General features: G+C 45.3%; 1 protein-coding gene across 1 annotated transcript in view; it reads left to right on the top strand.

The window, feature by feature from the left end:
- Positions 1 to 705: 705 nt before the first annotated feature.
- Positions 706 to 15,449, top strand: part of CFAP206 (cilia and flagella associated protein 206) — a 43,177-nt gene continuing 28,433 nt past the window's right edge. The window contains 4 exon segments of the mRNA XM_059701006.1: positions 706 to 806; positions 8,880 to 8,992; positions 9,847 to 9,930; positions 14,493 to 14,583. Coding sequence (XP_059556989.1) covers positions 8,885 to 8,992; positions 9,847 to 9,930; positions 14,493 to 14,583 — 283 coding nt within the window. The 5' untranslated portion in view covers positions 706 to 806; positions 8,880 to 8,884.

The raw sequence follows: 15,449 nt of genomic DNA, 5'->3' as shown, positions 1-15,449 counted from the left end.
CTTGCAGCTGTGCATAGACATCAGTGGGGCTATGGGGACACTGAGGCTTTCTACAGAGGGAGAAGCTGGCTGAGCAGGCAGGAAAGTGACTCCCCTCTCCACCCCTCATCTCCCAGGGCAGAGGCGCCTCGCTCGCTTCATGACTCTGTTTTACATAATCTCAGCTCAGTATTTCTGCCACCATAACCATTTCTATTTAAACGTAGTGAGTCCTAGAACAGGAGAACAAGGACTGTCATTTTAGAAAAGGTCACAAGGATAGGTTATATAAACTTTAAAAGGAAATATGAAAACGTTTGGGTTTGAGGGGAAATTGCTGAATTTGAAAAGGGAAAAAAACACCTAGGTTTTAAAGGAAATGGCTTTTGAATTTTAACAAAATTATTTTATGTTGCTAAGAAATCTGAGCAGAGTATATACTACTTTTTCTTCCTTCCTGAGTGGTGTCCACCCCCCAAAGGGCCATCTGGGACCATTCTAAAGCTGCCATGGCAGAAGCTTGGAGACATTAGTGGAGCAGATGTCTTTAGTCTTAATATAGTACCAACTGCATTTTAAAATAAATGATTAGATAACCTATTTCTACTTTGTAGAGATGGGCACTTCCAAAAAAATATCATTAACTGTATTTTCTTTCCATTATAAATGGATTCAGATGTAATTTTATTCCAGGATGTTAATGTCACATTTTATGACCCATTGCAGAGTAATAAATAATTTGGAGTGTTTTGGATGACTGAAATGTGAAAGTAAAGCCAGCCTTGAGGTCATGTAATAGTTCTGCAAAACCTGAAGCCATCTTAAAGGTCAGCATCATCCATTCATAGTCCTGTCTGCCTGATCCCTCGGTGACTGCAGTGCTCGAATAAGCACCTATAGCAGACGTTTTTCATTTTCCCCAGAATTAGGACTTTAGAGGAATACCTAGCAGGGGCGTATCCATCATTATGTCATCAATGCTAAGTAAGGTAAAGCCCGATACTAAAGAAGGAAAGTGATTTGACTCCAAAAGGGAATAAAAATGTACATGAAAATATTTTAAAATTGAATTTTTTCAGATCTTAAATAAGGAATGTAGGCTGGAGACAGTAGGTTTGATCGTGGAAAACCTATGGTGTGCAGTCACTGTGCTGGGTTCATGGGGACTAGAGAGATGTATCGGAAGGCAGTGGGAGATGACGGATCCGTAAACAATAGTAATAACAACACGCCAAATCTGGGGAGTGCCGGTGGCGGCATTAACAAAGCAGTTAGGGGTTCAGAGAAATGTAACGGCTAGTTTTGATCTGGGCCTTGAAGGACCAGTCCAGTCCTTTTGGCAGACTGGGTGAGAAGAAGGTAGAGTAATTTATGAGGAGGGCACTGTCAGGAAAATGTGATCTGGGATGGTACATAAGGGGGGTCATGAGAAATATGGCTGAAAAGAGAGGTCAGAGTTCATCACGGAGGCGTTCCAACACCGTGCTAGAGAACTGGGAACTTACTTGCTAGGCAATAACATGATCATGAGCATCTTTAAAATGAATCAGAGGAAAATCAGAAAATAAAGAACAAATCCAACCACATGATACTCCAAATTCATGGTGCAGGGAGCTCTTCTGCTCAATCAAGAGATGCTTCCCTATTCAAATAAAAGAGGGTGGGAGCTTTTTGCTATCATTACCCACTTTTGTAATTTGGAACACTGTTTACGAAGGGGGTTTTCAGAGGACCTAAAGCTTAACAAAACAATGCATGTGAAAGCTGTGCAAACTATGAAGTCCTACTTATTTAATTCTTCTCAAGTGAGCGAGACGGAGGGTGGGGTTGGAGTGGGGGGAGGGAGATGGAAGAAGGAAACAGGGAAAACAGGAGGAGAAAGAAAGATGGAAAGGAGGAGCGGCAGATTGCGGGAGGCGGAGCGGGTCCACAGGAGAGAGGCCCGCGGTGGGTGGGGGAGGCACACAGCTGGGAGGAAGCTACGGAGGGTTCCCTCAGGTGCTCCCTTCCCTACGCTGGCCGCTTCCTCTTTTCTTCAGCACTGGCACTGTCTCTCAAGTTCTGAGCTGGGTACTTCTTGCTGCTCTCTAAATCCAGGAATAGAGAAACCTAAGGGTGATATTTAGGTCGTGGCTCACATGATGACAAGTCTCTCCATGACCTGCTTTTGCAACAGGCTTCTTCATAGGTGTGTGATTTACTGCAAAGACATTTCACTTTTCAAAATGCCTTCATTACCTCCATTGATTATCAGTCTGCCCTTCCCTTCTTCATCTTCCTTTCTTCCCTGTGTCCATCGTCTATCTCCCTTTGGGCTTCTAGTTATGTAGGACAGACATTCTTATTCTCATTTTATAGAGCCGATGAGGTAAAATGGTTCTAGGGTCTTCCTGAGTAAGTGAAATGCATCTCCCAAAAGATCATCTGTGTCCATTATGATGTCACCTTTGTAGAAACTTGAGGACATGGGTAGGTCAGATGTCTAGGGAATAAGTGGAAACTGTCTGGAGTCTTGATAAAACACCAGTTTCATTTAAAGATCAATGATTTATAACCTACTTCTGCTTTTCTTTGAGGGGGAGTACTGTTTATTGTAGTGAAAGGAAACTAAGTTGAATCAGAAGATCTAAATTTTAATAGTAATAATGATATTAGCCAATAAAAATAGCTATGTTTAGAGGCGTATATGCCAGACCCTTACATATATTATTTCCTTTCAACTCCACCACAACTGTATGAGGCCAACACTCTTTTCTGATGTGATGTAACTAAGGTTTAGAGAGCTTAAGCAATTTGGCCAAGAGTTTTAGTTTAGGCTCTGTATCATTCAAACTATTTACAGCCTCTTTGGGTCTCTTATTTCTTCATCCCTAAAATAAAACCACTATAAGGTGATTTGAAAAACAATGAAGATATAGTTTATGCATGAAAGTAAGGGGGTCTGTTACACTATGTCAGGGGTTGCTAAACTTTTTCTGTAAAGGGTCACATATGAAATAGTAGTCTTTGCATGTCGGCTCTGTTGCAACTACTCCACTCTGCCCTCCCAGAGCAAAAGCAGCCTTAGTAAGTACACGGATGAGCAGGTCTGTGTTCAAGTCAGACTTTATTATGGACACTGAAATTGTCCATCTATAATAATAAGAGGATAATATACTAATTACTGGACGTCTTCTGGATGTCATTTGGACGCCCTTCCTGACTAAGCCAGGGCCGGAGGGAAGCAGCCCAGGTCCCGGGTGCCAGAGGGAAGCTGGTGCTGGCAGTCGGGGGAAGGAAGGCCTACTCTTGCACAAATTTTCGTGCATCAGGCCTCATAGCTAGAGGCCCAGCAGGCACCCAGGACCCGGGCTTCCCTTGCAGCCCCAGCTTCATCCGGAAGGCCGCCTGGAAGGACTTCTGGTCTAATTAGCATATTACACTTTTATTATTATAGATTAATGTGAATTTCATATAGTTTTCGTATGTCACAAAAGAGTATTGTTCTTTGTTGTTGTTTTTTTCAACTATTTAAAATATAAAAATCATTCTTAGCTTGCAAGCCCTACAAAAACAGGAGGGGATGGATTTGGCCTGTAGGCTGTAATTGATGGGAAGCTATCACAGATATAGGTGTCTGTAGATTTTCTGAGAAAACAGTTGCATGTATCAACTTGGTACATTATTTCTAAATGACCAGGAAGGAAATGTTTTTCATCTATCTTCACCATAGCCCCTGACCGGGGAGTGCCTTACACTTTTGGTGTGTGCCGTATTAGAAGTTATGCTGAGACATATAAGAATCTTCATGTCTGGGGACTCGTTGGGGTGGATTCAGTAGAGGCAGAGGCCAAATTAGTCTCAAGGCAAACAGCAGAAAAGAAACTTCCAGGTAAGGCATTGTTGCCAGATTCAGAGATAGTTGTTTTTCAAAAAGAAAAACATTAAACACGCATTTAGTAAACTAATGAATAGCTTTTGGGTATTGACAGTTATGGGTGGGTTCTCCTCCAGGTAGTTAGGGCCCTGGCAGCAGGGGACAAACAGGTCCAGAGGCGACATCAAGTAGAAGTGATGACCAATACACTTTCCTCAATATTTGTCTCCACGTGCTCTCTTCCTGGTGATCTCGTCATTAGTACCTCAGACGACAGTCACTGGGAACAAAAATGCCTGTCACCACTGGCAAGTGCATGCTCGCAGGCGTGTGTGCACACGTATACAAGGCATGTGTGCACACGTACACAGTGTTGTTGGGATGTGCTCCTGGCTGGAGTTCGTGCATCTCCTTGGCTTCTCTAAGCTCTCAGGCATCATGGAGGGAGAACTCCTTTTGTCCCTTGATACCCTGGCTAAAAACTTGGTTTGTGGCCTCCTACTGCTGCACTTTTTTTTTTTTTACATTTAACTCTTTCATACAGCCCTTAGACATATTGTGTTATCCTGTGGAGCCTTCAGAACACGTCTCATTCCTGGAGGGAGTGGCTGGAGGGCAGGCAACTCCCCAGGAGAGCTCCTGTCCAGTGTCTGTGGAAGAGGCAGGCCCTCAGACAGGAAGCAGAATTCAGAATTTCTGCCTCCCATCACAGGGAATTCCCTTCCTCCCACCTCCTCCCCAGCCCTCTAGAGCCCCCTGTGAAGAGGGAAGGTACCCGGTGAATGCCCTGGGGTGGTGAACACAGGCATGGAGCTTCTGCAGGAAGGAAGATCAAGAGTCAGCCTTGGAGTGCAGGCCACATCTTGGGCTCTTTGTTATGCTCTCTCTTTGTTTTATTGCCCTCGATTTTGACACATTCTGGTTTAAGTGTCCATCCTTGCTTCAGGACAGCTTGGGTTTTAAAAGCAAGCCAGTAAGCCGAGGTGTTAAAGGGGAGCAGTGTCTGCTGAGGCCAGCGCGATGCTGGCAGCGGCCACCAGGGGACTCCCCAGGGCCTGTCCCAGGCAGGAGATGCTCCCACCTGCACCTCGGCTACAAGATTAGGAGTTGGAGTCCTCTGGAAAAGGCCACCGTTTCTAAATCTCTTTACAGATAAGTATTCTCGCACAGTAAGTGTGAGACCATAGCATGTAGTTAGGTATGAGTGACTTTAGGCAGGTTACTTCATCTCTCTGTGCTGCCATTTCCTGGTCAATAAACTATGTATAATAGTTCCTCTCTAAAAGGACTTTTTAAGGGATTAAATGAGTTAATATATAAAAATACTTAGCACAGTACCAGGCTCATAGTACCTTCTCAGTACAGGTTCTCTTTTATGACTATAGTATCTGGCCAGACCTTTTTTATTTTTAAAATCAGCCCGATTGATGGGACAAAATGGCCCTCTTCCCTGGGTCTTCTGTTTCATAGAAAGTTAATAAACTTTAGGAAACCAATAAACATCAGCCCTAAGAGCCGAGCACTAGACTAGGCACCGTGAGAACTCCAAAAGCATTTTATGGCACAGTTCTCGATAGAGAAACATGGTAATTAACCGTAACTTTGCTACCCTTCCCATTGGCTAATCAGGGTGATATGCAAATTAACTGCCAACCAAGATGGCGGCCGGCAGCCAGGCAGCTGAAGCGAACAGGAGGCTTGCTTGCTCCAGTGACAGAGGGAGCCAAGGTTCCCCGCCTGCCGCTGCCGGCCTCTGAGCTTGCACTCTAAGAAACAATGTTGCAAATATAGAAGCTAAACAAACCCCAGAAACCTGCTTTCAGCCAGCAGGCAGCTGCAACAGTGTTTCAATTATAGAAGCCAAACAAACCCAGACCTGCTTTCAGCAGCCGAGGTCTCAGAGCTGGAGCTGAGCCTCAGAGCTAAAGCCAGCTCTCAGCTCCAGTGACAGCCATAGAAGGTAAATAAATCCCAGACTAAAAAAAAAAAAAAGAAAAAAAGGAGAGGTTGGGAGCTTCAGTCACCCGCCAGCCTGAAGATGGCCCTCAGACCCTCACCCAGATTGGCCAGGCACCCCAGTGGGGAACCCCACCCTGAAGGGGGTGTGACCAGCTGCAAACAGCCATTATCCCCTCATCCAGGCTGGCCAGGCACCCCAGTGGGGATGCCCACCCTGAAGGGGGTGTGACCAGCTGCAAACAGCCATCATCCCCTCATCCAGGCTGGCTAGGCACCACAGTGGGGACCCCCAACCTGAAGGGAGTATGACCAGCTGCAAACAGCCATCATCCCCTCACCCAGACTGGCCAGGCACCCCAGTGGGGACCCCCACCCTGAAGGGGGTGTGACCAGCTGCAAACAGCCATCAGGCCCTTACCCAGGCTGGCCAGGCACCCAAGTGGGACCCCCACCCTGATCCGGGACACCCTTCAGGGCAAACCAGCCGGACCCCACCCGTGCACCAGCCCTCTATCCTATATAGTAAAAGGGTAATATGCCAACTGAGCCTAACAGCAGAAGGACTGGGAATGACTGGTCACTATGACACACACTGACCACCAGGGGGCAGGCGCTCAATGCAGGAGCTGCCCTCTGGTGGTCAGGGTGCTCCCACATGGGAGGAGCTCTGCTCAGCCACAAGCCAGGCTGATGGCTGCCAGTACAGCGGTGGTGGTAGGAGCCTCTCCTGCCTCCTCAGAAGCACTAAGGATGTCCGACTATAGCTTAGGTCTGCTCCCTGCTGGCAAGTGGGCATCCCCTGAGGGCTGCCGGGCTGCCAGAGGGATGTCTTATTGCCATCTTAGGCCCAATCCCCTGGGGAGCGGGCCTAAGCCAGCAGGTGGTCATCCCCTGAGTGGGCCCCAGACTGAGAGAGGGCACAGGCCGGGCTGAGGGGGCTCCCCACCCCCCCGAGTGCACAAATTTTTGTGCACCGGGTCTCTAGTTTTTATATATAAAAGGCTAAGCCACCAACCAACTGGCCGGTAGGGATGACACACACTGACCACCAGGGGGCAGATGCTCAATGCAGGAGCTGCAAAAACTTGGCAGCAGCTGGTCTTGGGTGACACACCAGGAGGGAGCCCGAATCTGGGGTGTGGTCACCTGAGAACAGCCCTCTCGCAATCCGGGACCCCTGGGGGATGTCGGAGAGCGGGTTTCAGCTGACCCCTGTAGGCCAGGCTGAGGGATCCCACCTGCCCCAGGGACCCTGCTCACTCCGCAGACATCCTTTGAATATGCATTTTTCTCTTCTGGCATCTTGGACCATTCTCTTATGGACTTTCTTTGATAACAGGACATGAAATTAAACTGTGATCCTTTTTACCCTTGTTTTTGAAAACTAGATACTTTCACATGGACTCATTTCTCAACAATACTACGCTTCGGTTTTCCCATCCTCTGGGAACAGGTTCCCGCCTCTCCCAGACCCTCCTTTTTTAAAATGCCCACAGGTTCACACGCTAGCAAGTTGATACCCTTGTTTAAGAAATTTCGTGTTTAACCCTGAGGTGTAATGAACCTGGCTTTTTCTGACTGGGATCTGGGCGTTTGTGGGTTTTTTTTGGTTTTTAAAATTCTTCCCACTCATCCTTCAGGGACAGACTCTTGAGGTTAGTCCCGCCCACACACTGGCCCCGCCCACACGGTGGCCCCGCCCCTGGTTTCTAGCGTTCGGCCTCCATGGTTACGCGGCCGCCGCGGAGAATGCCCAGCTGCCCTAGAGGCTCCAGAAGAGACGGATAAACTGGGCTCCTGCTCTCGATTCCGGCCAAGGTCAGCCCACTCAGGGCTCCGTGCCCTTAAGATGCGTCCCGCGAAGAGGCGAGCGTAGGCGGCGGGCAGAGCCCCGACCGCCGGCGGATCCCGCGCAGCCGGTTGAGTCTGACTGTAAAGGTCTCTCTCCTCCCGCTCGGCCGCCGCAGAGCGGATACCGCGGTCACTTCCGTCCGCAGGTTAGGACTTTAATTCGTCTTCCTGTCTCTGTTCAGCGCCGCTTGCACCCCCAAGGGCCAGAACTCGGGAAAGCTGGCGCTTCAGGGAGTGGGGCGGGCAGGGTACTAGGAGGCGTCAACAGCGACCGGGTGCACGGAGCCTAACAACGTTCGCGCAGGCGCACAGACACAAGCGCACGGGGGCGACTAACGCTGAGTACTTGTTACAGCCTATTTTAAGCGCTTACCTTATGCCATGCACTATTGTAACCACCAAATATTATATAGAACTCGGTCCTCGTCACGACGGACCCCAGGTAGTCTGGTTGTACTGGACAAAATGCCAGGTGCTACCTCTTCCCTGAGCGCTGATAGTGCTGAGCGTTAGCTTTATCTGCCTGCTCTTGCCTTGGTTGTGCTCTCCCTGCTCAGGTCCCCAGGCTGTTACTGATGCTCGGAAAAATCCGGGCACCCCATAACCATTAACATCCACCAGCTTTTCCTGGTTTATAGTAAATGGAAGTAATAACCAGGAGTTCATTTTTCTCCATGATGCATAACTCTCATGTTTGGAATTTTGGCTTTTATGTTTTTAATTAAGAGTCTAAACTCCAACTTGGATGTGCAGTAAAGACAATTTAGATGATCTGAGCAAGAATGGCTTTCCAAGTGTCTTATAATTATGAAAGGTCATTTGGTGAATGTGGTGGAGTAAGCATTTCCACTTTAAAGCTGTACTCTGCCACCTACACAGGTTAGGGTGGGGTTTCCCATTAATTCTAACCCCTCGCCCCATAGTGTTTAACCTTTTTTAAAATTTAAAAATATGATATAAATGTATGATATAAATTTATTTTGGTGACCACCATTATTTAAATAAAAAGGAAATGTTTCAGTTGTTTGAAGTCCCAATTTCTCTGTCATCAGCAAAGTCCTTCATTTTTATAAATATAAAACAAATTAACTAATGCAAAACAGGAGAAGCCTACATGCTAATAAATACTTATAAGTTAATTAATAATATTATGACTCTACAGATGAAACATAAAATCTAAACAAGAAACAACATATAAATACAAATTTTAAAAAATAATTATTGTTTTATTTAGTCAGAATGCCTCCCACTCAGGCAGAAAGTGTTATAAAGAATATCATTCGAGAAATAGGACAAGAATGTGCAGCCCATGGAGAAGTGGCCTCTGAAACTCTGGTTGCTTTTATGGTAAGAATGAATATTTCTGTTAATTACTGGTTTATTTTTAAAATGTTTTTAAGTGGTACCTATTTTCCTCTTAAGCTTCTGTGAAACTTTCCTAAACGTTATTCAGTTGAAAACATATTGAGATCATCAGACAAGTTAGCAAAAAATACTTTTTTAAAAAGTCTGTAAAGCATGTCCGTTCTAGAATTATAGAGACTGAGTTAGAAGATCTTCCTGAGTTTTAGAAACATCAATAGTGTACTGTGTCAGAGTTTTTTATTTATTTAATATTTTACATTTATTTAATATATGTTTTGTTGATTTCAGAGAGGAAGGGAGAGGGAGAGAGAGATTGAAACATCAGTGATGTGAATCATTGATTACTGCCTCCTGCATGCCCCACACTGGGGATCGAGGCCACAACCTGGGCATGTGTCCTGACTGGGAATTGAACCGTGACCTCTTGGTTCATACCTCGATGCTCAACCATTGAGCCACACTGGCTGGGCTCAGAGTTTACAGTGTTTACTTGTAAACATTACTTGTTGCCTTGGTTTCTCTGTTTGCTTTTGGTTTAACAATACACAATAAAAGCACAGTAAAATATTCAAATAGTTTCCCAATCTAACATCTAGCCATTGCTTTTAGCCTATTTCTCCATCTAATTTTTCGAACACCATATTCAGATTTGATGTTTAGTACTTCCTTTGTTCAGCCTCCAATGAAGGTGCTGATGAGTTGAGTAATAAGAAAGTCAGCTGAATCATCAACCCCTGAGTAATCAAGAGGCAGTTGCTTAAAAAATGGAAACATATTAAGCTAATTTCATAATAATGTGAAATGAAATGATTTAATGGTCTCTCTCCTGCTCTCAGGTGAAAGCTGTTGTCCTGGATCCCAGAAATGGCTTTAACATGGATAGAACCCTCACCAAAAGTGACGTGGAGAAACTTGTTAAGGTGATTAGCCAACAATTCTCAAATTTTGAAATACCTATTTGCAATTGTAAATATAGTATGAGTGTTAGCCATTATTGACTTCAGCTCCATGAAACAAAAACCCACCAAATGATGGTGTGAACAAATAAGAGACTTGTTTTTTCCTCATAAAGCAGAGTCCAGAGGTACATAGGCTGTTATTCCTGGCTTCCTGGGTCACCATCATGCATATGGATTCCATCCCAGGGTCACAAGATAGCTATTCCACCTTAAGGCCGGTGTAAGGGGGAAGGACAAAGAGCAAAATGTGTGTGTCAGTTGGGTCTCTCACTTTCTATTAGGAAAATAATAGCTTTCCCAGGATCCCTCCCATGCTGCTTGACCAGAATACTGCAAGTCAGCCTGAAATGTTGATTTTCTTTTTCTTTTTCAGTTGAACAAATCTTTGCCCCAATCCAAATTGGGGCTTTGTTAGTAAAAAAAAAAAAAAAAAAAAAGAAAGTATGGATACTGGCTGGTAGAATGTCTGCCACAGTATTTTAGAGACATCTTGTAATTAATCTAATGTTACATTCAGAACATTATTTTTTTTCCAGAACATTATTAACTGATTTGTCATAAACTGTAAAATTACATAGTACTAAATTAAAATTCATATAATTTTATTTACTTTTTTATTTTTTCCATCACCATTTATCCCCCTATACCCTCCTGTACTATCAATTACTGTCCTTCTCACTCCCAATCACCACATTGTTGTCCATGATCATGAGCTCTCATATAATTATTTTTGGTAATCCTCACCTGAGGATGTTTTTCCATTGATTTTTTGAGAGAGTGGTAGGGAAGGGTAGAGAAGAGAGATAAGCATCAGTGTGAGAGAGAATCAATTGGTTGCCTTGCACATGCGCCCTGACCAGGGCCAGGGATCAAGCTTGCAACCGACGAATGTGTCCTTGATCAGAATAGAGCCTTCGACTGGACTCGAACCTGGTACCCTTTAGTCCACAGGCCAACACTCTGTGCATTGAGCCAAACGAGCTAGGGCTATCAAATAATTATTGATTCAGTGTAATTTGTGTTTTTCAATTCTAAGGGAAAAAATTGAAGCCAAAGTAAAGTAACTCATAATTAGAAATCAGGTAGATGTGCCTGAAAACCATTTTTAAAAATAATTTTTATTGATTTCAGAGAGGAAGGGAGAGGGGGAGAGAGTTAGAAACATCAATGATGAGAGGGAATCATTGACTGGTTTCCTCCTGTACCCCACACTGGGGATCAAGCATGTACCCTGACCAGGAATCGAACCGTGACCACCTGGTTCATAGGCCAATGCTCAACCAGTGAGCTATGCCGGCCGGGCTGAAAACCATTTTTTTTTTTTTAATATATTTTATTGATTTTTTTACAGAGAGGAAGGGAGAGAGATAGTTAGAAACATCGATGAGAGAGAAACATCGATCAGCTGCCTCCTGCACATCCCCCACTGGGGATGTGCCCGCAACCCAGGTACATGCCCCTGACCGGAATCGAACCCGGGACCCCTCAGTCTGCAGGCCGACGCTCCATCCACTGAGCCAAACCGGTTTTGGCCTGAAAACCATTTTTAAGAACTAAAGAACATCATTAATTTTTTTCATATGTTTTAAGTTTGACTCACTGGATTTAAAGCTTAAATATTTATTTTTAAGAGATTCTTAAATGTATTCCCTAAAAATTCAACATTTAAAAAATTTATTCTGGGCTTAATGATCTTAATTCCCTTCTTTACACAGAAGACTTGAAACAAACTTTCCCCAACTCGTATATGGATATTTTCTGGGTTCAAAACAAATGGCAGAGAAAATTTTCATCATCCCCATCTTCTCTCATAGTCAGCAGTTCACACAGCAGAGCACAGGTCTATGTGCAGATGCTAAAGGTCTGGAAGGCCTTGGGAGCCTGAACTGGGGGGAATGTTGTCAGGGTGATTGTGCAGGAAGTACAGACTCCATGGTTCCGCAGGGCAGCCTGGAGCGGGGCCTCTCTGTGCTGATTTTAAATGTGCTATGGAACCTATTCGTAGCAATAGGGGCAACGACTGACGGTCATTGAGAAATTCTGTTGGAAAGCAGTGGAGAATCGAGGAGGGGCAGAACATAGTTTTCTTCTTTTCTTGGCTCAAGATGAGTTTTTCTTTTTTCCTCTGATTCAGCTAAGTTGGAGAGAATCAAGCTCAGTATACTTTTAGTATGACAGGTATATTAACTATCAATGTATATCACAATTAAAATGACAAAGTTTTTTTTCTCAATTTAAAATTACTTGGATAATATTAAATATAAATTGTTACTGAAAACTATTAAAATTAAAAAAATGCAAAAACAAGTCACCTGGATGAGGTAGACTTCGTAAATTCCTTGTTTAGAACAGTCCTCCTCCACTTGGAGGGGCCCAGATGCACGGGTTCCATACAGACAGTGTCCTGTCCTCTTGCATTCTTCCCATCCTCCCAGGAAGGCAGGGCTGGTGCTGGGGAGGTGGGGGGCAGGTGACGCTGCAGACGTGCCAGCCAGCTGCAGATGAAGCCTAAAGAGTGAAAGAGTGAGACAGGAAAGATTGTGTGTGAGGGAGGGGGTGGTGAAGAGGGGAGGGGAGGGGAGTGGAGGGAAGGGGAGGAAAGGAGGCAAAAGTTCAGGTTGATCATGTAATCTAAAGGGCAAAGCAGAGAAGGGGGGAAAATAGGAGAAAACAGACAAGAGGAAGACATTTTGAAATGAAAGGCAGAGCCAGATGAATTTTGTGAGCAGAGGAGGGTAGCTGCAGCAGCTTTTTATAAAATGCATATGCCCTCCAGCATCAGCAAGAGAGTATTGTTTAAAGGCTCAATTAACTAGGAATGAGGAGTTTGAGAAAAGCTCTAGACATGAGTCATGAGCTTCATGGACCATTTACCCACATTCACTCTATAGACTAACCAAAATGTAAGTTTCTTGTCTTCATCTAGACCAGCGGTTCTCAACCTGTAGGTCACGACCCCTTTGGGGGTGGAATGACCTTTTCACAGGGGTCGCCTAAGACCATCGGAAAACATATATATAATTACACTAGAGGCCCAGTGCACAAAAATTTGTGCACTTGGGGGGCGGGTCCCTCAGCCTGGCCTGTGCCCTCTCGCAGTCTGGGACCCCTCGGGGGATGTCCACTTGCCAGCGAGGAGCAGACCTAAGCTGCAGTCAGACATCCTTAGCGCTGCTGAGGAGGCAGGAGAGGCTCCCACCACCACCGCTGTACTGGCAGCCATCAGCCTGGCTTGTGGCTGAGCAGAGCTCCCCCATGTGGGAGCGCACTGACCACCAGAGGGCAGCTCCTGCATTGAGCGCCTGCCCCCTGGTGGTCAGTGTGTCTCATAGTGACCAGTCATTCCCAGTCTTTCTGCTGTTAGGGTCAGTTGGCATATTACCCTTTTACTATATAGGATAGAGGCCTGGTGCATGGGTGGGGTCCGGCTGGTTTGCCCTGAAGGGTGTCCCGGATCAGGGTGGGGGTCCCACTTGGGTGCCTGGCCAGCCTGGGTAAGGGCCTGATGGCTGTTTGCAGCTGGTCACACCCCCTTCAGGGTGGGGGTCCCCACTGGGGTGCCTGGCCAGCCTGGATGAGGGGCTGATGGCTGTTTCCAGGCTGGCCACACCCCCTTTAGGGTGGGGGTCCCCACTGGGGTGCCTGGCCAGTCTGGGTGAGGGGCTGAGAGCCATTTTCAGGCTGGCCGGTGACTGAAGCTCCCAGCCTCTCCTTTTTTTTCTTTTTTTTTATTCTGGGATTTATTTACCTTCTGTAATTGAAACTTTGTTGCCATCACTGGAGCTGAGAGCCGGCTCCTGCTCGCTCCCAGCTCTAAGGCCACGGTCTGCTGAAAGCAGGTATCTGGGGTTTGTTTAGCTTCTATAATTGAAACTTTGTTGCTTACGGAGCTCAGAGCTGGGTTGCGGCAGGCGGGGAACCTTGGCTTCCTCCATCACTGGAGCAAGCAAGCCTCCTGCTCCCTTCAGCTGCATGGCTGCTGGCCGCCATCTTGGTTGGCAGTTAATTTGCATATCACCCTGATTAGCCAATGGGAAGCATAGCGAAGGTATGGTCAATTACCCTTTTTGTCTTTTATTAGATAGGATATTGTTTTTGTGATTAATCACTATGCTTTAATTATGTTCAATTTGTAACAATGAAAGGGGAGGTCACCACAACATGAGGAACTATATTAAAGGATCGCAGCATTAGGAAGGTTGAGAACCACTGAACTGGACTATTAACCCACCTGGGTATGATGATACTGGTTAATTCTGGGGAAATAACTTATTCCCTAATAAATGTTCTTGGTTTGGTGAATAATAAAGTATGAAGTCCTCAAAAAGAAAAAATAATAAAAGGAGTTATTGGTAGATAAGTATCAAAAACTATTACTTTGATGTTTCCTTTATTTTCACACTTAATTTTAGCCAAAAGCTCAGAAACGATGTTTTCCTTATTTTTTAAAAATAAGTTTAGAAAATACTTTGGATCACTTTAGAAACTATAACTAGAAGCGTTCATGGGGTATTCTTTTCTAGGTTTGTGTGAATCGGCTACAGGACGATAAAAATCCATCCCTGGCCACCATTAAGATGCAAGTCTACTTTGATATGAATTACACAAATCGAGGTAACATATCTATTTTGATATGCTTTTTAGAAAGTTTCATATTGTATTTAAGGTAATAAGGGCTTTATTTGGTTGACAATGAACAATTTAATTTTTTTGGCCTATCTTTTGAAATTTGTGCCAGTTTTGAAGAATCCTATATAATAAAAAGCTAATATGCAAATCGACTGAATGGCAAAATGACCAGTCGCTGTGACGCACACTGACCACCAGGGGGCAGATGCTCAATGTAGGAGCTGCTCCTGGTGGTCAGTGCACTCCCAGAGGGGGAGTGGAGAGTGCCGCTCAGCCAGAAGCCAGGCTCAGGGCTGGCGAGCACAGCTGCGGTTGCGGGAGCCTCTCCTGACTCTGCCAGCAGCACTAAGGACCCCGTGGGGGATGCCCGCCTGCTGGTTTAGACCCACTCCCTGTGTCCTGGACTGAGAGGGGGCGCAGGCCGGGCTGAGGGACTCCCCCCCACGCCCCCGCCCCCCGGCCCCGCAATGCATGAATGTCGTACATTGGGCCTCTAGTAATAATGTTGGAAATGCTAAAGGAGAAAAACACCAATGACCTTTCTGAGTGTTAAAAGTAAATTCTAATTATTATACCCATAATAATTGTGTTTCTAAATCTATTGTGTGTGTGGAGAGAGAGAGAGAGAGAGAGAGAGAGAGAGAGAGAGAGAGAGAGAGAGAGAGAAACATCAATTTGTTGCTACACTTACTTATACATTCATTGGTTGATTCTTGTATGTACCCTAACCGGGTATCCTGCAACCTTGGCACATCGGGTCAGCGCTCTAACCAACTGAGCTACTGGGCCAGGGCAAATCTATTGTGTTTTAACTGTTATACCTCTGATACATAATAATTAGAAATTAAAGC

Source organism: Myotis daubentonii, chromosome 6 (genome assembly GCF_963259705.1).
Source record: "Myotis daubentonii chromosome 6, mMyoDau2.1, whole genome shotgun sequence".
NCBI classification, from domain to species: domain Eukaryota; kingdom Metazoa; phylum Chordata; class Mammalia; order Chiroptera; family Vespertilionidae; genus Myotis; species Myotis daubentonii.
This window is presented reverse-complemented; position numbering and strand designations above follow the sequence as displayed.